The sequence below is a fragment of the Pomacea canaliculata genome, linkage group LG13 (assembly GCF_003073045.1).
Source record: "Pomacea canaliculata isolate SZHN2017 linkage group LG13, ASM307304v1, whole genome shotgun sequence".
Classification (NCBI taxonomy): Eukaryota; Metazoa; Mollusca; class Gastropoda; order Architaenioglossa; family Ampullariidae; genus Pomacea; species Pomacea canaliculata.
The window spans coordinates 19,305,899-19,329,589 of NC_037602.1; the positions used below are offsets into that span (position 1 = coordinate 19,305,899).

The 23,691-nt window shown below is 43.1% G+C and overlaps 1 protein-coding gene across 2 annotated transcripts in view; it reads right to left on the reverse strand.

Annotated features, from left to right (window-relative positions):
* Nucleotides 1-23,691, reverse strand: part of LOC112553744 — a 78,639-nt gene that overhangs the window by 46,127 nt on the left and 8,821 nt on the right. For both annotated transcript variants that reach the window (XM_025221160.1, XM_025221159.1), the window contains exons 11-41: nucleotides 23,393-23,506; nucleotides 22,782-22,865; nucleotides 22,435-22,662; nucleotides 22,047-22,209; nucleotides 21,619-21,737; nucleotides 21,143-21,331; nucleotides 20,456-20,700; nucleotides 19,770-19,993; nucleotides 18,926-19,271; nucleotides 17,535-18,428; nucleotides 16,870-17,203; nucleotides 16,025-16,208; nucleotides 15,552-15,693; nucleotides 15,259-15,450; nucleotides 13,285-14,999; nucleotides 12,221-12,355; nucleotides 11,760-12,026; nucleotides 10,852-11,208; nucleotides 10,402-10,581; nucleotides 9,868-9,984; nucleotides 9,482-9,634; nucleotides 9,132-9,284; nucleotides 8,236-8,448; nucleotides 6,937-8,109; nucleotides 6,342-6,593; nucleotides 5,371-5,604; nucleotides 4,850-5,037; nucleotides 4,117-4,528; nucleotides 2,962-3,448; nucleotides 2,277-2,725; nucleotides 146-2,050 (exon numbers count right to left, since the gene is read on the reverse strand). In XM_025221160.1, coding sequence (XP_025076945.1) covers nucleotides 146-2,050; nucleotides 2,277-2,725; nucleotides 2,962-3,448; nucleotides 4,117-4,528; nucleotides 4,850-5,037; nucleotides 5,371-5,604; nucleotides 6,342-6,593; nucleotides 6,937-8,109; nucleotides 8,236-8,448; nucleotides 9,132-9,284; nucleotides 9,482-9,634; nucleotides 9,868-9,984; nucleotides 10,402-10,581; nucleotides 10,852-11,208; nucleotides 11,760-12,026; nucleotides 12,221-12,355; nucleotides 13,285-14,999; nucleotides 15,259-15,450; nucleotides 15,552-15,693; nucleotides 16,025-16,208; nucleotides 16,870-17,203; nucleotides 17,535-18,428; nucleotides 18,926-19,271; nucleotides 19,770-19,993; nucleotides 20,456-20,700; nucleotides 21,143-21,331; nucleotides 21,619-21,737; nucleotides 22,047-22,209; nucleotides 22,435-22,662; nucleotides 22,782-22,865; nucleotides 23,393-23,506 — 11,848 coding nt within the window. The remainder of the gene's footprint in view (nucleotides 1-145; nucleotides 2,051-2,276; nucleotides 2,726-2,961; nucleotides 3,449-4,116; nucleotides 4,529-4,849; nucleotides 5,038-5,370; nucleotides 5,605-6,341; nucleotides 6,594-6,936; nucleotides 8,110-8,235; nucleotides 8,449-9,131; nucleotides 9,285-9,481; nucleotides 9,635-9,867; nucleotides 9,985-10,401; nucleotides 10,582-10,851; nucleotides 11,209-11,759; nucleotides 12,027-12,220; nucleotides 12,356-13,284; nucleotides 15,000-15,258; nucleotides 15,451-15,551; nucleotides 15,694-16,024; nucleotides 16,209-16,869; nucleotides 17,204-17,534; nucleotides 18,429-18,925; nucleotides 19,272-19,769; nucleotides 19,994-20,455; nucleotides 20,701-21,142; nucleotides 21,332-21,618; nucleotides 21,738-22,046; nucleotides 22,210-22,434; nucleotides 22,663-22,781; nucleotides 22,866-23,392; nucleotides 23,507-23,691) is intronic.

A 23,691-nucleotide genomic window follows, 5' to 3' on the forward strand; every position in this document is an offset into this window, starting at 1 on the left:
TATTTTTTATGGGAATGAAGGAAACACTTTGAGCAACATTTTATTTGTTAAAACATTTAAATACATGGGAATCACTGAGCTAAATTTTGTAAATGTCAAACATTAACAGTCCCTTATATACTCTGTGTAACTAAACACTGCTCACCTGATCTGCAGAAGTAGCCAGGACTGCAGAGGCCTGATACAGCACTCAATGCAGGTGTCTGACAGTATCTACCACCATCACACTGAGTGCACTGACTCTCCATACTCAAGCCTCTGAGAGGATTGTACGTTCCTGCTGGGCAGTGCTGAAGATCTGCCCCTGTGCGTGGTGGGCAGTAGTAGCCAGGCAAACATGGGTCAGCACGGTCTCTGTTCACACAGAAGTGTCCAGCTGGGCAATCATAACAGTTGGCAGACCCTGTATGGTTTGTGTAGGTTCCATTGGGACAAAAGTAATGTTGTGGAGACTGTGCAGGGCAGTAGGAACCAGCTGGACATATGTCCCCTGTGAGACCATCGGTTGGGGCACTGGAAAAGGCTCCTCCTGTACAGAAAAATCCTTCCAAACATGGTCCTGTCCTGGCATCCAGACCTGTGGAATTGCAGTAGAAACCTGGGTCACAAGACAAGCAAGCTGACACATTGGTCTGCTGAATCTTCGGCTGGTACGTGCCAGCATGGCAGGCGGTGGGTTGGTAACTATGCTGAGGGCAGTAGTAGCCACTGGGACACTGATCACCGTAGGTCTTGCCTATAGGACTGGGCTCCTGTGAGCCACTAGAACAGTAGAAACCTGCAAGGCAGGACCCGTTAGGTCTGGACAGGCCAGACTGTGCACAGAACTCTCCAGGTGGACATGCAGTGCAGTCAGCTAAAGATGGAAGCAATGCACGATTGCCATACGTGCCTTTTGGACATGGTGTCTCATTGGAGGCTCCCTGTGAGCAGTAGGTTCCTTGTTGACAAGGTCCTGATGTTGCTGATGGAGCTGGTGTGGAGTTAGTTGCGCCTGTGATGCAATAGTAGCCTGCTGCACAGAGTCCAGTAGGTTCCGTCAGGCCAGCAACTTCACAAAAGTGGCCAGGAAGGCAGAAGATGCACTGGGACTGAATCTCTAGACCTGTCTTGTTGCCAAAGGTGCCGATAGGACATGGGTTTTCCTGTTTAGTCTTCGTTGTGTTGGGACAGAAAAATCCTGCTGGACACACTTTAGGAGTAACCACGCCATGTGAGGGTTTTCCTGACCCACTCTGTTTTTCTACTATGGCTTCATTCTGGTCACAGTAACTTCCAGAAGGACAAGGCAGACAAGATCCCTTCCCAATATTAGGCTGATAGAAACCACTGGAACATGGGGTTTGAGCAGGACTGCCCTGTGGACAACTGTGTCCTGCAAGACACTGGTTGCCAGGGGGTTGAGGCTGTGTCATACCTTCTGGGCAAAACCAGCCTTCATCACAGTAGCCAGCAGGGGTGGGTAACCCAGCACTGGGACAGTACTGACCAGCAGTACAGGGAAGACAGCTGCTGATGTTGTGGCTGGCATATCGGTTGTTGAAGGTTCCTGCAGGGCATGCCTGGGCTGTTGCACTTCCTTCTGGACAGAAGTGCCCTTGAGGACAGACATCTCCAAAGGTTTCATTCACGGGTGTGGGAATAGTTGAGCTTGCAGAACAGTAATAGCCAGCACTGCAGGGACCTGATACGTTGTTCAGTCCATCAGTCTGGCAATAGTAACCAGGTGTGCATGGAACAGGAGCACTGGCGCCCTCTGGACAAAAAGTGCCTGCCTGACATTTCCCACCAATACTTTTAGCTGGGCAACTGCAGGAGGAGTTAGTGTCAAAGCCACTGACTTTAGGGTGGGATGACCATGACCCCAGGGTACAGTACCACCCTCCTGCACAAGGTCCAGCAGGGGCAGCAAGGCCACTAGAGGGACAATAGTAGCCTGGGTCACAGAGCTGGCAAGCTGCTGCACTTGAGCCTTGGGTGATGTTATTGTAAGTCCCATTTGGACATGGATACTGTGTAGAAAATTGTGTTCCTTGAGGGCAGTAATAACCTGAAAAGCAAGCAGCTTCTTTAGAGAAATGTTTGAAATAATCATATTACCTGTATAGCATGTCAGAATGAATGGTCTTCCCTAGCTACTCAGTGTGTGTAAATATACAATCTTCTGTAAAACTTTTGATGTGAAGAAAAGCAAAGCTCAGTAATAATAAAACATTCTTTTGATACAGCATGATGGAAAATAAAATGAAATCAAATAATATATATATATATAAAACCTTTGGGACAATCCACAATGTTGGTGCTTCCAGCAAGACAGTAGTAACCTGCAGGACACACTGAACAGTTGGACTGCAGTGCCACAGATGTGTAAGAACCAGCAGGACACAGCTCAGGCTGACTTGACCCTTCCACACAGAATGATCCAGCTGGGCAAGGGCCTCCATTTGCTGTTGTGTTGGTCGGTTTAGAAGAGCTAGACCCCTGGCTGCAGTAGTAGCCAGCTTCACACAGACCTGATGGATATTCAAGACCAGGCAGGTTACAGTAGTAACCTGGGAGGCAGGTCTGGCATTCAGCTTGTCCAGTGAGCCCTGTCTTATTGTTGAAGGATCCAACAGGACAAGTGTAAGGTTCCTGCGTTTGTGCTGGACAGTAATGCCCTGTGGGACAGACACCTGCTTCACCAGTGCCTAGACCAGTTGGCCTACTGGAGTCAGAACCATGCCTAAAAAAAAGAGAAACATAGATCAGCCTGACCTAAAGTACCATTACTACTCAAACCATTTCAAAAGAATAATTTTTCCTGTAGATAAGTTAAATTAAGAAGAAATAACAACCTTGTAAATACAAACTTTCCTTAAGCTAAGGTAAATTCGGAAAGAATGTCTACAGAACATCTATTTTCAAACTAGTTCTTGGCCACTACTGATGAAGCACCGAGGCAAAGACACTTTCTCCTACCTGCAGTAGTAACCTGCCTGGCATGCTCCCGATGGCGTGGTTAGATTATGGTGATCACAGTAATAGCCACCTGTGCATTCTTTACATTGTGACACATTGGCAAGTCCCACATCTGCACTGAAAGTTCCTGGCAAACATGGCTTCCAGTTAAAGCCAGTATTTTCTGGACAGTAGAATCCAGCTGGACAAGGCATTGGTGTGACCCCATCAGTGCAGAAGAAGCCGGCTGGGCAAATGTGACACTGTGCATTCTGGGTAGTGTTGGTGTATGTGCCATAAGGACAAGGTACTGGTGTTCCAGTCCCAGATGGGCAATAATGTCCAATGAGGCAAACATTGCCAGTGACGCCATCAGTAGGTGCTGGGGAAGTGGCATTGCCACTGCAGTAGTAACCAGCAGTGCAGTTGGCATATGTGTCATTCAAACCTGGAGATGGACAATACTGTCCTGGGTCACATCCTTGGCATTGATTCTTTGAGTCCAGACCTGTAATAATAATACTATTAATTGAATCTGTAGGTGGAGGTGAGTCAATGCACTGGACAACACACTATAAATCAACTGCCAGTTAAACCATACAACAAAGAAACACAAGAAACAGCAAATGTGAACAGTTATCATGAACAAAGTGTGAAGACAAAAATGAGAAATTGAGGTGAGACAAAAGACTTCAGTGGATTGTGAAAGGAATATCTTAAAGATGGTTACAGGCCAGAGTTGAAAGTAGACACAGGCAGAAGAATTCTGAAGGGGTGTAAAATTCCAAACAGAGAGGTCAAAGAACAAAAAGAAGAATCTGCAATATTACTCTCAACTGATGCATGGCAAAGAAAGAGGGTAGAAAAAGCAAGACAAAACTATTAGAAATCAATACTTGCTTATTAACATCAACCTACTTTTTTTTTCAATTCTCTTTAAAGCCAAAACTAGAGATTGAGAAGTGAATATGACCAGACAATAAACATCATTGTCTTATACAAAGCTCTTAGCAATGTAGCTGGCAATAGCAAACTATACAGAAAAAAAATCATTGCCTAACCAGGACATACAAAAGTGAAAGTATTTCATGACTGAAGCATAGAGGGATTAACCTTGTTACCACTTTGTTAAGGTATAAAACAAATGACCGCTTTGTTGGTGTTTTGCTCGCTTACCATAAATAAGATTGTAGGTGCCAGCAGGGCAAAGTGTAGGGGTACTGGAACCTGGGGGACAATAAGCCCCCACATCACACACATCACCTGTCATACCATCTCTAGGTGTTGGGCTTGAGGCTCCTGATATACAGTAGTAGCCACCGCTGCAAACTCCCACAGGAGCAGATAACCCTTCTTGGCTGCAATACATTCCCTTAGTGCAAGGCTGGCATTCCAACGCACCCTTTAGACGAGTCTGATTGTTGTAGGTGCCACGTGGGCAAGGATATTCAGATGAAAAGTGTGTTCCATTTGGACAGAAGTAACCAGGTGGACATGGGACTGGATTCTGAACACCATGTGTGCATACTGTGTTATTCTGCAGTGTGCTGTCACAATAATAACCCTCTGGACATGTTTTGCAGACAGCCTGCAATAAAATAATAACAACAGAATTACTTTAGCAGCTATGTTGTTTTCTGTGATCACTGAAAAGAAACTTCCAAACAAAACTTGAGAATGTCACTGCAGCAAGTTGATCCAAATTTTGATTCACTTTATTCCCCATGAAGCAGCTGGAAACAGTTCAGTAAAATAAAGAGATACTAAAAGCTAGGAAACAGAGCTGCAGCACATCATATAGTCTCAAATTTGACTTTAACAACATGGTGCTTTGTTTACAAAAGTAACTCCATCTGGGTTTATAAAGTAATTCCATGTGTGAAAACAAAACTGCAATAAGTCTGCTGACCTTCCCAAACTCATCCTGGTATGTGCCTGAAGCACAGGCTGTCTCAGTGGAGCTCCCTGGAGGGCAGTAGTGTCCTGGAGTACATATAAAGGATAAAGGACTGCTGACATTCTGCCCTTCTGGGCAATAAAATCCAGCACTGCATGGTCCCTTTGGTGTCAGCAGAGCATAGTCATCACAGTAGAAACCTGTTGTTAAAGACAAGATTGTTGTTCAAATTTGTATTATCATGAAGAGTTTTCAGCTAGAAATTTCTGAATAGCTATGTACAATGGAAACTGCTGGTTAGCAAGGAACTGCTGCATATTTATAGATGCAAGAAATCGCTACATAGCTATAATTAGTAGAAAGAATTGTTACATCGCTATGAATATAAGGAATTGCTGCATAGCTATGATACAAGGAAACTGATTTAAGATTTATTGACTAACTGATCCTTGACATTGTGGTCACCTTGTCTACAATCAGCTTTGTAGTCCAAACTCCTATAACTTGATCAACAGTTTTATGTGAATGCCTACCTGCCAAACATGGGTGACAGGCAGAGAAGTCAATGTTCCCTGTGGCGTTGCTGAAGTAACCAGGTGGGCACTGCTTGGGGCTGCCAGTGCCGGTGGGGCAGTAATGACCTGCAGGACACCTGTTCCCTGTAGTGCCATCTGTTGGGTCCGGCCTGATGGCTCTTGATGTGCAGTAGTAGCCTGCATTGCATTCACCACTGACATTGGCAAGACCAGGCCCAGAGCAGTAGCGGCCTGCAAGCAGATCTCAACATTACATAGTTGTCCACGGATGTTCCTTTCATGTGCTTTGTTGTTGGTCTGATATACATGGCTGGCAGTGGACATGAGACAGTACCACTAGTCAATGTCCGATACACTCAAGAAACTGCTGTGGACTCGGCAAAGCACAACATATGGAATGTGGCACACAACTCCCCCCCTTCCACTGCTTCTTTCTTCTCTTGATAAATCCATTACTCATTATTGCTGAGTGGAACTGAGTCTTCCAGTTACCTGCCCAAGCAAGCCTTATGTGGGCAACTTTCCGCTCCAAAGCTTCACACAGTAATCCCCACAAAATTCAAGAAAATATGGACTGACTCTTTCCATGATGTACCGCAGCTCTAGAGTGGACCAGCTGACAGCGCTACAAACTGTGTGACTGAAGGGGATACATAGGTCTGATGCTATGGAGATACAGAGATCTCACTACACAACATAAAATTTCATCGACTAAGAGGAATAAGAAGAGGATGAGAATGTGATGAAAATAACTATGATGATGATGATGATGATGATAATAATGGCAATGATGATGGTGATGATGAAAATTATAATTATGACATTATTTTTTTGTATGCTTCAAGTGCTACAAAGCCAATAAGGAGAAGTAGTGCCAACACACATGACTTAACCTACAGCCATACAAAAGCTGCTACAAATGAAGAGCAAACATTGGAATACTCAGTCATGATTTGATGTGGTCTCACCTGGAAGGCAGGCAAGAGGTTCAACAGAACCCTTGGGGCAGTAAAATCCTGGTTGACACTGTCCCCCTGTGCTGTTTACAGGACACACACAGCTGATGCTTGTGTAGTTGGCAAGGTCAGCAGGCGTGGCACTCCACGCTCCACGCACGCAGTACCATCCGGCATCACACTCTCCTGTTGCAGCACTGAGGCCTGAAGTCCCACAGTAGTGTCCAGGGTCACAAGGGATGCAGTCATCTTTCTTCTGCTTGCCTGATATTAAATGAAAGAAAGTGTGTTCATATATATATATATATCCCATTACCATTGGATTATGATGCACCCATGCATATAAAAATCTGTATAACAAGTCATAATCTATCACCAAGTTGAGCACCCTCTAATGATTCCAGGTAAACATGTAAACATTTCAGGTATGATAAATGCTACCTCAGGGTAAACAATTTTCAGATGTATAGATGTATAAAAATGCATAGTCTGAGAAAGATCTTGTGGAAACCTGGATATACATATACAAATGTAAAAGAGTTACATATGTCATGCCCTGTGAATGTGTGGACAGTGCCTTACACATAAGCCTAGTCTAGGCACTTGCCTGTAGCAGGGTTGGTATAGCCTTGACTGCATGGAAACTGGTGTGGCTCGCCTGTTCCCTCAGGGCAATAATGTCCAGCTGGGCAGAGGTTACCCTGGTAGGTTGTAGAATTTTCTGGACAGTAGAAACCAGCTGGGCAAGGAGAGCATTGTGACATGCCAGCTGTTGGGTTGTAGGTCCCTGCTAGACATCCTAATGGATAGGATGTACCATTGGGGCAGTAATGCCCAGGTGGGCAAGGTCCTCCTGTAACATCTACTGTGGGGTTGTTAGGGACTTGGGCACCTGTCAGACAGTAAAACCCTGCCCAGCAAAGTCCAGATGGCTTGACTAGCCCTGTTTCACCACAAAAATGTCCATATGAGCAAGCAGTGCAGTCTCCACTGATGGTTACCCTTGTTTTGTTGCTGAATGTGCCTAAGGGGCAAGGCAGTGGAGTCGAGGTGCCTTCTGGACAGTAGTGGCCAGGGGGACAAGGGCCTGCCACACCCGTGTTATTTATTTCTGGTGAGGCTGTGTTTGACCCACTGGTGCAGTAATAGCCAGCAGAGCACAAACCCGTCACAGCTGTGGCATTAACTTTGGAGCAGTACCTCCCACCTGAGCATTGAGTGCAGTTGTCAACATGCCACAACCCCTGTAACATGCTAAAGGTGCCAGGTGGGCAAGACTGCCAGATCACTCCTGTTCCTTGTGGGCAGTAGAACCCTGGAGGGCATAGCTCTGGGTCCAAACCTGTTACACAGTAGTGTCCAGCTGTGCAATTCCAGCAGTTTTCTGCACCAGTGTTAGTCATGTATGTGCCATCTTTGCATGGCTTGGGCACATAAGTTCCCTCTGGACAGTAGTGACCGACAGTGCATGGTGCTCCAGTGATGCTGTCATTTGGCATAGGAGTTTTGGCTCCATTAGTGCAGTAGAACCCAGCATTGCAGGGACCTGAGGGTTCTGCGAGTCCAGTGCCATTGCAATAGTGGCCACCTGAACACAGCTGACATTCTGAGCTTATCCCCAGGCCTGTGTTGTTAGACCAGGTACCCACTGGACAAGGCTCAGGAACAGGTGTTCCCATTGCACAGAAGTGTCCCTCTGGACATAAGGCACCTCTCACACCATCAATAGGTGTCGGTGTGGATGATCCATTCATGCACCAATAGCGGGCAGTGCAAGGGCCTGTAACATCACACACAGAGTAAAACTGTGAAAATTATTTGTTGATATTTCTATGAAAGACTGCAGGTAGACTGTGGGAGATAAATGGTTTATACATCACATCAACTATGCTACAGCAATCTCTACCTGTATAATTCTTCTGTCCTGCTGCTGCACAGTACTTTCCAGGATCACAACTAACACACTGGGCCTCTCTTTCCAACTGAGTGTAAGGACTGTATGTACCAGGTGGGCACGGGTACTGAGTGGCCCACTGGGTTCCGTTGGGACAATAGTAGCCTTGTGGGCATAAGTAGCTGAGGTATGAGGCAAGAGTGTTGTTACTGTCACAATAGTAGCCTAAGAAAACAGAGAAATAAAGAGTTAAACATTGATTGCAGCAATTCTATCTTCAAATTTTTTTTCCAATAAACTGTTTTGGTGGAAGGTTTATAACCATGTGTCTGGTATTAATTAGCCATACCAACATAGGAAAGAGCTACAGATTACAATGCTGTCTTCTTTTATTAATATGGTAGCATGGAATATGGTGCATACACACACAAACATGCACAAGAACACAGAGAGAGGCAACATATACAGGCAGTGGGGAGAGATACGGTTGATCTGCTTCAACCTGTATTGTCTCCTTCCCTTCTATTTGTTTGTTCTACTTTTTACATTTTTAAAAATGTTATGTTGATATATTGAATAATGGCTATGTAAGTGTTACAAAGTATAAAACTATTATTTAGGGAAATGAGGGTAATTACAATATTTCACAATGAGGAAAAAATTATTCACATAAGAAAAAATAGAGAAAGGGCTCTCAATATCCAAATGTTTCTTATCCAAATCATTTTTTTCAGGAAGAGAAGCACTCAGAGTGAGATTTAAATGTAACACATTCTGAAAAACATCTTATCCATGAAGATCCAGTCTGAATCTTTCAGTCCAGTGCCCAGTCCTCTACAGTCTCAGCATCTTAACATGTAGTGTCCTAAAAGACGAAAAGTCATCTAAAGATTTTCCATGATACTTACCTGCAGGGCAGACTTTACATCTGCCCTTGCCAGTTTCATCTTGGTATGTTCCTGATGGACAGTGAACCTGCTCTCTACTTCCTTCTGGACAATAATATCCTGCTCCACATGCATAAGGTGTGGGACTGCTCTGGCCAGATGGGCAGTAGTAACCTAGTGAAGTGCAAAGATCTCCATATAGTTCAATTGCATTGATACATCTAAATAAAATAAGTTAAGAATTTAGTTTTTCACTATGTAAACCTCTCACGACTACCACCATCAATTCTCCTGCTTCTGGAATATGTCCAGAAAAATTAAAATCCAGCACATTGTTAGACCTGCAGACTTCTTTTGTGGCTTGCACTCACCCTCTGAGCAAGGTCCTGTGGGTTTGGTAATGCCAGGAGATTGGCAGTAGTAACCAGGTGTGCAGTTGGTACAGTCGCTTTGGGCTGTAAGACCTGTGCGGTTGGAGAAAGTTCCAATGGGACAAAGTGGTTGACTTGATCCAGTACCAGCACCTGTCATGAAACCATATCAAATCATGAACTATAATTACCAGTTTTTCATGACACAGGTTGAAGAATATCACAAGAAATATTGCAATCTCACGTTGAAGTAGCAGTGTATTCAACTTGCACTGAGTTGCCAAAACAGTGTCAACAATCAAAATGAAGCCACAGATTAATTACCCACCCAAAAACCATTAAAGCTGTTTCCATTACTACTAAACACATTGATAAAATGCACATACTGCAGTATCGACCAGCTGGACAGACATCGCCAGTGACTCCGTCTGTAGGATCTTCTCTTATGGCATTCAAGGAACAATAGTACCCTTGTTTACATGGCCCTGTGACGCTTGCTAACCCTGTAGACATTTTAAAAACAATAATATTAATGGTAGAGCCTGAACTATAACTTACTTTGCCATGAATTTATTTTAATTTCAACATTATGGCTTTAAGGATATTATAAATAAATTGCAGGAAGAATGCGTGCGATCTCATGAAACATGACAAAGGTCTATGAAACATCATTGCACTGCTTATTGCAAGATTGTAGACAGATGTGTCTTTAGTCATCTGTGCCAAGTGACAATTTAAATTATCTAGTTAAAACAGCCATCAAAAAATGTTACTCCAAGCTTCTTCCATAACATACCTATAGACGATGTACTTAACTCTTAATAACAAAAAAAATGTTACACTGTTCTACACACCATAATACTACTTTATTAGATAACATGTGCCACTGATGAAAAAGAAAAGAAACGATGTACACATACCTGGTGTTTTACAGTAGTAGCCACTGAGACACGGAGTTGGTTCTTCAGAGCCTTCTGGGCAAAAATAGCCAGGCGGACAAATGCCACCTGTTTTGTTGCTGGGACACAGACAGTTTCCCTGTGTGTAGTTGTCCAAGTTTGTAGGCTGACTGGACCAAGCTCCCAAGAGGCAGAAATAGCCTGAAAGAAAATGCAGTGAAGATTAGAGATGAAAATAGCTCATGATAAACTTCACTGCATTAAGCCTGCAATGCAGCTTAATGTATAGCACAAAGCATTCTAAATCATACAAAATAATATTGGAAAATACAACACAGTAAAGCAAAATGCAGTGCCGTGGTGAAAAATTTATGTGATCTCTGTTATTGTTAACATCTCCCCATCTCTCCTGCTCTTTTCTCATTTGTTTCACACATGCACATATGTGCACACAATTGCATGCATAATCACCTGCACTGCATTTTCCTGATGGTGAACTCAGGCCTTTCCCTCCACAGTATGTCCCTCCAGGACAAGGCAAGCAGTCTGCCTCCTTCTGGCCCTTGGTCGCATTGCGATATGTTCCGAATGGGCAGGGAAATTCATACATAGTTCTTGTGCCATTAGGGCAATAGTGGCCCACTGGACAAGGGTACAGCTCAAAGTTGGTGATGTTGGCTGGACAGTAGTAGCTAGGTGGGCACTGGAAACACTCAGCCCGTCCTGTAATATTGTTATATGTACCAGCAGGGCACTCCAAGGGATATGATGTTCCAGTTGGGCAGTAGTGACTAGCATAGCAGGGTCCACCCTTAGATGGATCAGCACCTGAGAAAAGAAAAGTTTTTGAACTGCATTACAGGCAGGAGTGTGTGGCAGAGAGGTTTTTTTAATATATAAACTAGTAGTAAAGGGGCTAAGAAGCAGTTAGGAATCTGGTTTTTCTTGCTAAGAGTCTGATGTTTTGCATCATCAAAGCCTGCAATCAAGCTAGAGAAGAGGCATTAAATTATGTCATCTGAACAGTGAACAATGAACAGTGTGGCCGTCAACCATTTCCCTGGGGTCAACTCGCAACAACACAAAAACAACGCAAAAAAAGACAAAACTTCACATAAAATATATTTATCTATGTGACATTGGGGCACTTCAATAAAAAAAATCAAATCTTATCTTCAGCTTTGTTACAAAATGGACAACTCATCCTTTCAAGAATACTACAAGATTTAGACAGGAAAAATTACATTACTCTTGACAGTGATTAAGGTTTATCATTCTGAAGCTTAACTACTTGAGAAATATAATATTTTATTTATAGAAACATTACATATTATTTATTCAAGTGAAATGTATTTTTTCCTTTTGAAGATTTCACTTACCTGTTGGGGTGGGGGTGTCACTACCCTCAAGACAATAATAACCAGGTGAGCATGGCCCCGAGGCATTAGCTAAGCCAGGTGAGCCACAGTAGTTACCCAAGGAACACGCAAAGCAGTCTGATTCTTGCACTCCTTGCTGAAAGTTACGGTATGTTCCTTTGGGGCAAGGTGTAGGATCCTCAGTTTTCTCAGGGCAGTAGTAACCAGGGGGACAGGGTCCACCCACCCCGCTTGTGGTGCTCGGTGTGGGACGACTTGTGTTTACACCTGTCCAGAAAAGTGCTTATTCTTGTAAGGAAAAGTGCATTTTTATCAACCTAACCCTCATTGCAAAAAGTTAATACCTGTAAAAACAAAAAATGGTTTACAACTATCAGGAAAAGAGTTGCACAAGCTTTTTAGGGTGATTCAGCATGAAAGACAATGTAGCAGTGAACTCAAGCACGGCTCTGTGGTCTTACCTTGTTTGCAGTAAAAGCCTGAAGCACATACTCCTATTCCTGTGCCATTGACACTGAGGTCAAAGCTTGTGGCACCCATGGCATAGCAGTAGTACCCACCAGAGCATGGCCGGCAGTCACTTTCCTTTGCCATTCCTATGAATACACACAGAAGAAAGTAGTAAACCCCTTGTCATTGTGTGTTATCTAGTTAAACAAAAAAAGAAAAATGAATCTAGCTTCATTCAGACCAATGTTTATAAGCTTGTCATCTGTACACTTTCAGCTACGTTTTGAAGCAGAAATTTATTTTCTTGACAATTCCATGCAATGTTAAGGCTGTAGACTGCATCTATGGTGATGGCATTTACCTTCTTACCTTCTCACATGAGTAGCCACAGGCAATGAATTCTTTGTTTTCAGACCAGCTTCCATTATTATTTTTTTCTAAGTATTTTAATTTTTTTTTATGAAGTGCTTTAAGCTTGCCTTTGATGGTGGGGTAAAGCACTATATATATATATCAACTTTATTATTATTCAAACAGCTTATGGGGGAAGACATGAAATGCAACACTGAAATACCTTATATAACAGGGGCCCAGATTACACCAGGCAAAGTTCACTGGCTGGATGTCTATTTTCATGGGATAAGCGGGCTTTATGTCTCAAAAGTTTTACATATTTTTCAAATTGGTATGACCATTAATATAAAAAAAGAATTGACCAGTTGTATTGCTTTATGTAGAAATGTGGTGATATTTAAGTTGCTGTTGAGTGTAATATCCATGTAGGTGTGATGGCTCTTTGTTTGAGGCAAAATATCCTAAGATATCACATCAATATTCAATTTAATATGTGCTGGATTATTCTGTAATATTTTTCCTTCTTTTCATTTTGGATGCATATAGTTTTGCCTTTTTGCGGCCCTATGCTCCTCAAGGAGCAGCAAGGAATAGACATAGTTTTGCCCTATATTGATACATAAGTCAAGTTTTCTTATGTGTTTTATAGATTTTTATTCTGTTCCAGAATGCTACAATCATGGTTAAAGTAAGTTTACAGTGAAGAGTACATGATGCTCACCAAAGACAGGATTGTATGTTCCTGTGGGACACATCGGCTGATAGGCTGTGTTGTTGCCAGGGCAATACCTTCCTTGAGGGCACCGCAAAGCATTCTCTCCATCCACACAGTAGAAGCCAGGAGGGCAGCCATAACAGGCAGCCAACCCTGTTGTGTTGGAGAAAGACCCAGCTTCACAGCGCTTAGGTTCACCAGTTCCTTCAGGGCAATATGAGCCAGACACACACAGATCACCAGTGGAGCCACCATCTCGTGGACGGGTGGTTGTGGCTTTTCTGCGGCAAAAGTATCCAGCAGCACACACTCCATTGGGCTTGGTGAGGGCCAGACCTGTGCAGGCCTTGCCCGGGTCACAGGGTATGCATTCTGAAATATCTGACATACCTGAGTAGTTGCTGTAGGTACCGTTTCCACATGGCGTGTCAATATAGTCTGCAGTCCCCTCTGGACAGTAATAGCCTTCAGGGCACAATGACCCTTGAGGCATGGAGGTATCACTGCCCTCCAGACAGTAGTACCCAGGGTGACAGCGAGTGGTGGGTATCGCAGTTCCAACAGAGTCACAAGCATAGCCAGATGTGCAGTTATTACAGTGTGTCAGGTTAAAACGCCCTTCCTGATTGAGCATTGTTCCTCGAGGACATGGAGTAGGCTGCTCGCTGCCAAGGGGGCAATAGTGACCTTTGGGGCAGATAACTTCATTAACAGTCCCTGTGCCATTGCAGTAGTAGCCCTGGGGGCACTGAAGACAAGAACTGGAGCGACTCGCAGGCTGATACTGTCCACGCGGACATGGTTCAGGCTTGAATGCACCTTGTAGGGTAAAGTATCCAGCAGGTGTATCATGCTGTGTGGGTTTGTCTGCCCCTCCAATGCAGTAGTAGCCTGCAGAACACTTTTCAGAAGCTGCCGTGCTTGAGCTGCCTGCACAGAAGTAACCAGGATCACAAGGAACACAATCGGAATTAGATTTTGCCCCTGCAGACTTGCTATAGTATCCCATTATGCATGGTGTAGGTGTGGCAGACCCTCGGGGGCAGTAGCCACCTGGTGGACACAGACCTCCAGTGGTACCCTCTGGAGGAGCAGAGGAGTAAGCCTTCTCACGGCAATAGAAGCCTGGATCACACAGGCCTGTTGGTGCAGTTCGTCCAATGCCATCACAGTAGTAGCCACCAGGACAAGGAGTGCAGTCAGTAGAACGTCGGAGGCCAGTTGAATTGCTGTATGTGCCAAGAGGACATGGCTGTGGGAAAGTGCTTCCACTAACACAGAAGTAGCCTGGTGGGCAGGCAATGGGTTGAGCAAGTCCCTCCCTATCACAATAGTAGCCAGAGATACATTCTGTGCAGTCCTCAAAAGACTCTTTAGCTGACCCATTCCTGTAAAATCCAATAGGACAAGGAAAGCTGTTGGATTCTGCTGTTCCAAGTGGACAGTAATACCCACCTGGGCAATCACCTGCCGGCTGTGACAATCCACTTGGATAGCAGTACTTTCCAGGTGTGCACTGTACACAGTCAGACACTCTCATACGACCTGTCTCAGCATTGTAGGTTCCCCCTGGACAGGGCTGCGGTAGTGGCTGGACATTCCCTGCAGGACAGTAGTAGCCTATACGGCACCTGTCACGGATGAGGTCAGGTTGTCTTGTCATTCCTGCAGGACATTCTAGACCAGCAGGACAGACACGACTTGTGGACATGTAGGTAAAGCTGTCAACATAACAAAAAACATGCATCATTTTTCTGCTCACTGATTTTTTTATAAATGAGAAATTAAAATGTTGTATTGTAAATCTTATAGTTTTTATAAAAGCTTATTTTCATCTACATGCTAAACTGTTGGTCAATTCTTGGAAATCTTTAACTATTTTGCTAAATTAATTCCCACAATGCACCTCTTTCTCTCAGCTCTCTCACACGTGTTCTCCCCTTCTTCCCTTTTCATTCTTCATGCATGCATTCTCCAGACCTTGTTGTGCTTGAGTCACAATAGTAGCCTGGTTCACATATGGAGCAATTTGCTGCCCTGCTACTTGAGTACTTTCCCTTGCCACAAGCTATAGGCTCAACATTTCCACTGCCGGGACAGTAGTAGCCAGCAGTGCAGTCCATGCAAGCTGTTGCCTCACTCATTCCTCTTGTGTTCCTGTTGAAAGTGCCCCTGAAACAGAAAACATGAGCTACATTTCTGTCTCTTGTTCAAAGTCCAACCACTTCTCTCAAAAAATTGAAGAAAGGTGAAAACAACAGGATTTTACTCACGGAGGACAGGCAGTCGGTAAATCTGATCCTTCGGGGCAGTAAGATCCTGTAGAACAGTCTTTACACTGCTCCCAGCGTATATTACCTGTGTCATTACTGAAAGTGCCAGCTGGGCATGGGTTGTCTGTACTATTTTTTGTACCTGATCAAAGGAGGCAATCACAAAAAATATCACACATGGGTGTGTGTGTGTGGCCTAAAGATGGTTGTGACATGAAACAAATACCATCCTATCATGGCAGAACCATGGTGTCTCATTTTCACACTTGTTCCCCACAGATCAAGGTTTTCCATCTCAGGAAATATGCTATCTTTTGAAATCTGAGGAAGAATTATTCCCCCTTTATGATTTATTCTTATCACAACTGAACTAAGTATCATTATCAGGAATTTGTGTCACTAGTCTAAGATAGAGACTTTCATATTGAAAATAAAATTATATATAGAAATCATATTGAGTGGGGTTGACTGACCTGCTGGACACCAGTGACCTGTAGCACACAGGCCAGTAGGCGCAGATGATCCTACCGAACAGTAGAAACCCCTTGTGCAAATGTAACAGTCTGAAGATTCATCTAGATTTGTGAGATTGCCAAAAGTGCCTGCTGGACATGGGTACTGACGGGGATATTTTGTTCCCGCTGGACAGTAGTGGCCCTAGTCAAATATGAAACTTATGTAAATAAAACCATCATGGACATTCATTATTTCCTTGACCCTTCTGAAAAATAAATTATCGACTATCTATGAAAATCACTTATTATTATGACTTATCCAGCCTGTGATGCATCTTAGCAATGATCATCTTCGTTAAAACCAGAGACACTTAAACTCTTTTTCAATGTGTAAACAGACAAAAAAGAGCCTTAAGCTGTGATGGTAAGAAGCAAAGGATCAAGCAGTTGTAGACACAAAACAAGGTCAACAATCTTATTATTACATTATGAGCTCTCTGCTACCTATTATAGTCACTAAATATGATTATAACTTATTACATTATTTGCTTTTGTGGCCCTATTCTCCTTTGCGGCACTATGCTCCTCAAAGGAGCAACAAGGAATAAACTAAACTAAACATTATTAGCTTTGTTACCTATTAAGTCACTAAATATGGCTGTAACTCATTATTACATTATTAGATCTCTGTTACCCATTATAGTTACTGAATATGGCTAATCCAAATGGCTAATGCTGATAGAAGATGGTGTTAAATGTGTGATTTAGAAATTTTTGACATGTCAGTCTCATTATCAAATCTGTACCATCAATCAGGTCTTTTTTATAAAAATTCCACTAGGAGGACAAATTGTATTTTTCACCTCAGCACAAGCTTGTGGAGGCTGCTGTGTACCACCTGTTCCCGCTGGGCAGGCCACGGTTGGAGGGCAAATCTGGCACTGTGTCTCATCGGTCAGATTGTTCAGATTAGTATATGTGCCTGCAGGACATGGTGTGTCTGTAGGCAGGACTGTGCCATTTGGACAATAATGACCAGGTGAGCAAGCTGAGTCAGGGGACGTCAATCCAGATTTTGTGCAGGCCTTGCCAGCGGTGCAGGGTGCACAGCCGGTGGCAGCTCCTTGAGCTTCATATGGGTAATAGGTGCCACTAGGGCAGGGCACAGGAGAAGCTGTTCCACTAGTGCAATAATACCTGAGGTAATAATGAGACACTGGTCAAATGCTGTACAACAAGAGTGATTTATATGACTTGTACACACAATATAATCATTTCAAGCTATCAAAAAAAAAATTAATGTCTACATTATTTAAGTTATGAATGAGTGTGTATATGTATGTGTGTATATGTGTAAAAGACAGTAAAAAGGATCGAATTTGTGAAAGTATACATGTTTTCACATATTTTTTCAAGTATGCACATGCATGTGTGCACATTCTTGCAGATACGCATTTTTCACTTTTGCCAATATTTATCAAATGCGTTATACTAAAAAAAAAATGCATGATCAATGTGTCAACTTTACCCAGCTAGACAATTCTTGCAGAATTCTATGCCAGTGGACTCAGTTTCTTCTGTGTATTTTCCTGCAGGACATGCTACTGGGGCAGCACTGGAAGCTGGGCAGTAGGAACCACGTGGACAGATGGTGCTATCGTCATATGGATCACCTGTCCCTGCTGGACAGTACCGTCCAGGTGGACAAGCCAGACATCTGTCCTGAACAACAGCTCCTAGTTCATTGTTGTATCTCCCACCTGGGCATGGATTTTTATTCCAGGCATCTGTGCCCACTGGACAGAAGTGACCTTTGTTACAAAGGAGGTATGAGGTGGGTATACCTCGTGTTCCAATCTGACAGTAATATCCCTGAGGACATGGTGTGCAGTCACTGGATTTATTCAGCCCTAAGCTGCCACCATATGTTCCGGCAGGGCATTGAGTCTGTGTTATTCCATCACAGTAATAACCGAGGGGGCAAACTGATGTAGGTGGGTCTTTTTGGACACTACCCTGGGGGCAAATATACCCAGCATCACAGTTGTTGCAAGTGGTAGCTTTTTCTGCACTGTATGTTCCAGCTGCACAGATGACTGGCCCTGAATTTGTTGCTGCACACTTGTATCCAGCTGGACAAGCAGTGCATGAGGTCTGACCTGCAAAGCTGTAATAGCCACTGGCACATGGAGTCCCAGAAGAGTTTTGCAATGGACACTGTTGTCCTGCAGGGCAGATGGTGCAGGATACGGCCCCTCCTGTTGCATAGTAGCCCTTAGAGCACTGGAACTTGGAATCTGAATATACACTTGGACACGAATAGCCTTGAGGACACATGACACAGGCTGCACGACCACCTTCACTGTAGTAGCCTGCTGCACATGCTGTTGTGGCATTGGATGTTGTGCTGGTACATGCAAACCTACAGACAGCAAGAGAAGATACCAAATGTTGTCCAGAAAGTAATGAAAGAAAAGAACATACAATTTATCTGTTTCATGTTAGAGTAATCATTATTAGTTTAATGCAAAATGCAGGAGCCATCTATAGGTGGTGCAAACACTAGTGACTTGCCGGAATGGGTCAATGACACAGATACTGCTGTTTATTCAGACTAAGTAGATTATTTTTATTTAAAAATTGTCAGATCCTTCACAAAGGGGCTAAAGACTGTCTCAGTTTATTTTCTCTCCTGATTAGACTGCATTTTCAAGAGAAGTAACTGGAGAAGGCTTGGTCTATCATTAAAAAACAGTCAGGCTTGAAAGAAATATTCAAGGCCTGATTGACAGCTGGTAGCAAATTTGTTTGCTGAATCATCTGCTATTTATTCCGTGACTCACCCATCTACTTAGCTGTTAACCAACTAATTAACTCCTTTTTTTCTGCCTGTCAGACTACAGAGATTGACTCACTGACCCAGCTGGACAGGGGGTGCAGGTCTGCTGGCCACCTGTTGAGTACGACCCTGGCTGACAGGAAATCACTGTTCCAGATGTTGTCAAGGGGCATGCTGAGCCTGCAGGACACACGGTACAGCTTGTGGCATTACCAATGGCATAGTAGCCTGCAGCACATGGTGTGTTTGTAGACCCATCCACAGAAGGACATGCCCAACCCGCTGAGCACGGACTGCAAGAACTGCTACCAGAAAAGGAATAGGTGCCTGCAGGGCATGGATGAGCAGTCCCATCAAAGGTCGATGGACAGTACTGCCCAGCTGGACATGGAGTGCAAGATGACTGGTTTCCTGTTGAATATGTCCCTGAAACAAATTGTGGCCAAATGTTCTAATAAATGCTGAGGAAAAAGCACCTTTGAAAAACAAACAGAAATTTACATTTTATTGGGAAAAAAAATACTAAATGTTTTTTCAAGCATTATCATTTCTTTGCAATTGCTGATATTTAGATCTTAAAATAAAGTTATTTAATAACTAAAATTTTAAGATATCTCAGATAGCAAGGCAGCTATAAACAGACTGTCTTCCTTCTTTAGTCAGTATGCCAGTATCTGCTTAATCAAACTACATCAAACAGGCAAGACCTGTAAACTCAAAACATATTTTTCTCATTCTTTCAAATGGCAGATTTTTCAGCATGAATTAAAAAAAAAAATTCATGTAATGATGTTCCAACATATCCAAGAAAGTAGAAAGTTTCTACAAAGCTCTATTCCAGCCCCTCATTGCTTGAAGTCTTATGTATCAGCTGATACACATGCCTCCCACAACATCCTGTATTCAGGCAGCAGTCCCACTCACCAGCCCTGCAAGAAAACATTATGGCAGCAGTTGTAGTAGAGGGACAAGCATAGCCGGCAGGACAGCCAGTGCAGGTGCTCTGATTGCCTATGGAGTAGGTGCCAGGAATACAGGCCACTGGGCCAGCCGAGGCATTGGCACAGGCGTAACCGGCCGGACATGCTCTGCAGCTGGTGCTGCTACCCAGGCTGTACTGCCCTGCAGGACACAGTGAGGGACTGGCACTGTCAACAAAGGAGAACTGTATATCAGTTAAAATATTTTATATCTCCATACATATGTGGACTATCACTCCACAGCCAACCATTCTGGGGGCTGTTGGCCAGAACTCTGCAACATGATTTAGGGTTGACACATGGTTTATAACAACTGTATGAAAAATGAGGGATACTTTAAAGTCAAAGTGTGTTAGTTTGGGACCATTAGGAACTGTATGTAAGGCGGTATATCGATTTCTGAACAAATGGCATGTGTTTGAGGCTGGGAGATGTACAATTTGCTTCAGGGTGGCATTCCAGGACAGCATGAGAGACACGAGGACTAATGCAGCCAGTAAAAAAAAAATAGCTTGTGATAGAGTGATTTGAGGCACAGAAATGTACTGCATTAGGTAGTGACCTTGAAATTAAAAGTTAATGCCCTTAGTTTTGTCATGCTAGAATGTCCTGCCAATCACAAGATCCTACCTTGCAGCAGGGCACTGCGACCCAGCAGGACAGGAAGAGCACACAACACGCTGGCCAGTGGAGAAGTAGCCAGTCTGACAAGCAATAGGTGCCAGACTAGGAAATGGACACATGTAACCTGCTGGACAGGCAGTACAGTTCTCCCAGCCAGCCAGGCTGTAGTAACCAGAGCTACAAGCAGTCAGGCTATTCTGACTCAGATCGCAGTTATATCCAGCTGGACATGTCAGACAATATGCAATACCCTGAAACAAATACAATAATGCTCCCTCAGCTCTTCAGTCATCAATAAATGCCCATAAAGTTAAAATCTTTATAGATGTAGTCACATGGTAAAATATTCTTATTACCTGCCGAGGAGACATACACTTTTATCTCAATAAAAGGATCTTCTACCTCTTTAACTTTACTGCAAGAAATAAATGTTCCCTTAGAAATGGGCAAAAGGACAGAATTCTTTCTCTTAGATACCGGTGGGAGAATAATGTAAGATAATACATTTTCCAAGGCAAAATATGGGCATTTAATACACTGTTCAGATTTCAGAAATCTTCAGCATGGGTGTTGAGCGAACCAACATCTTTTTGTTCCCAACAGGAAATTCCTTTTGAAGTTACCTCCTTCCTCCTGCTGTAGTTTAACACATCAGTTTTTAAGTATTGTGGCAGGTAGGCAAGAATGAATTACCTGTGGGCTGTATTGCCCTCCGTTGCAGTTGACAGGTGGAGCGGAGGGATCCAGACATGACTGTCCTGTGGGACACGGTGAGCAAGTTGTCTGCCCTGATAAGGAGTATGTACCACTGCTGCAGATGACTGGAAGGGATGAGGGGTTGGAGCAGGCATAGCCAGCAGGACAGAGAGCACAAGCTATGTTCTGAGAAAATAATCAGAAAGTAATTATGTTAGGCAGTTTCAGGGCAAACCTACAAGATCTGCAAGTAGTGCAAGAGAATGAGTCTGTTTAGGGACATGAAAGAGAGTACAGATGAATTTTGTTACTTGCTTTTATCTATACTTCTACTAAATGATTGAAGAAAAGCTTTGCTACCAAGATATTTTGCACATTGTTGAAATAATTTTATATGCAATAACGGATAAATGTTGATGCATAAGTAGTTGTAGAATGAACCAGCAGAGGTCCAAAAAAAGTTTATCACTGACCACCCCTCTGGTGCTGTAGTTCCCAGCAGCGCAAGGTTGTGGAGCCTGAGATGGATCCAGACAGAAGGAACCAGCTGGACACAGCGAGCATACAGTTGCTCCTGCGCTGCTGTAAGTACCTGAATACAGATAATCATGGTCCATCATCTCTGTAAGTAATCTATGAAAGCTTTCTTTCTGAACTTATCATTTGTTATATGCATGTGCTAACTTTACCCAACATTAGCGTTAATGTTAAAAACATATTACATAGCTACACTTTTCAACACTGGCTGATTTTTGTTTTTAAAGAACATTTCCTGCAAAGGTGCCTTTCTATGTTAAAGTCAACCTAGAATGAAAATAACACCCTAACAATAAGAGCAGATGTTGTACATTGTCTCTTTCAGTTAGCCATTTCAACAGACACAACTTGATGTACAGCTGACCTGGTTGGCAGACAGTGCATGTGGTCTGGCCAGCAGGGCTGTATGTCCCAGTGCTGCAGTCTGTTGGTGACACGTAGCTGCTGCCATCGAAACACATTTTACCAGCAGGACAGGGAGAGCAAGATCCTGCTGCAGCAGCACTGTATGTGCCATCTGGACAGCGCTGCAAGAAGGACACAAGACAAGAAATACTTTAAAAAATAGCAGCGCTTTCTGGAAAAAATCTTTTATTTCGTCATGCCCTTGGCATGTATAACCCTTTATATTAACCTGACAGAGAGATATATGCTTCTTATTGACTTCTCCTTCCAAAACATCTTTATTACACGTTTAGAAATCTCTAGACCTGTGTGTGACATCTCAAGAAGTTCGACAATTTTTGAAATACCTGGCAAGTTTCTTCACTAGAAGCACTAAAAAAGCCGGCAATGCAGTTGACTGGTGAGGTTGAGCGGTCAATGCAAGACTGTCCAGCAGGACATGCCAAGCAGCTGGTTTGACCAGTGGAGGGCTGGTAAGTACCAGTAGCGCAGACCTGAGGAGAAGCGAGGGGCGATGGACAGTAGAACCCTGCAGGACATGGGACACAGGCAGTGCCATTGGAATACTCTCCTGTCTGAAATAATGAAAGGTCCATAAATGGATAAGCATATGACAATAAGTGAAAAGTTAAAAATATATTCTATCAAACTTAGAGATAAACCTCATCTGTTGTGGAGGTTAATAACAACTTACATTACATGTGGAGACAGAGCCATCGCCTCCACATGTGGTCCCTGCTGGACATGTCTGACATACTGTTGATCCTGCTTCTGAATACTGTAAAACACAAATTAAAATTCAGATTTCAATTTTCTTTGTATTCCCTGTTTGACATCTACCACATTCTGATGCTGCATAGTGTCAGGCACAGATCATTCAATGTATTTAATGAATAAGATGCCTTAATCAACAATTCAAGTCTGTGCATTCGCCTATTACTGAACCCATTTATTATTTATTGCCAGCTTTTGTCATCTAGTCAATAAAATCATAGATTATCCATCTGTCAACAAACACACATTCAGTAGTGATTAAATAAATAAGAAATAGATAAATCATCAGAAAATTAAAACATCTATCAGATCTATTGGATGTATCCTATAAGGAATGTTTTTATTTTACCTCTTACTCTTTTACTGTTCATAAAGCCAGCAAGCCTTCTCTATCTGAAGCCAATAAATATATTAATACATAATACTTTGTGACGTAAATAGAAACGGTTGGAATGTTAAAGTGATCATTCTGGAAATAAAATAATAAATTGTGTGTTTCTGGAATGACACACCAACTCTACATGAACTGACCTCTCCACTGCCACAAGGTGTAGGACTGCTTGATGGATCTGGACACTTGGACCCAGCTGGGCAAATGGTGCACAGGATCGTACCAGTTCTTGCTGTATAATAACCGGATGGGCACTGATGGCAAAAAATTCAATTATTCTATGATAAAAGAATCACTGTTGCTCTCATTACATCATCACCACCATCTTTTATTCACCATTACTGTTATCACTTTTATCCTTGATCCCTGCAGTAAAGAAATTATTATTCAAACACTGAACCCCCACATGCAAATAATGCCATTTAAATGCTGTCTCCAA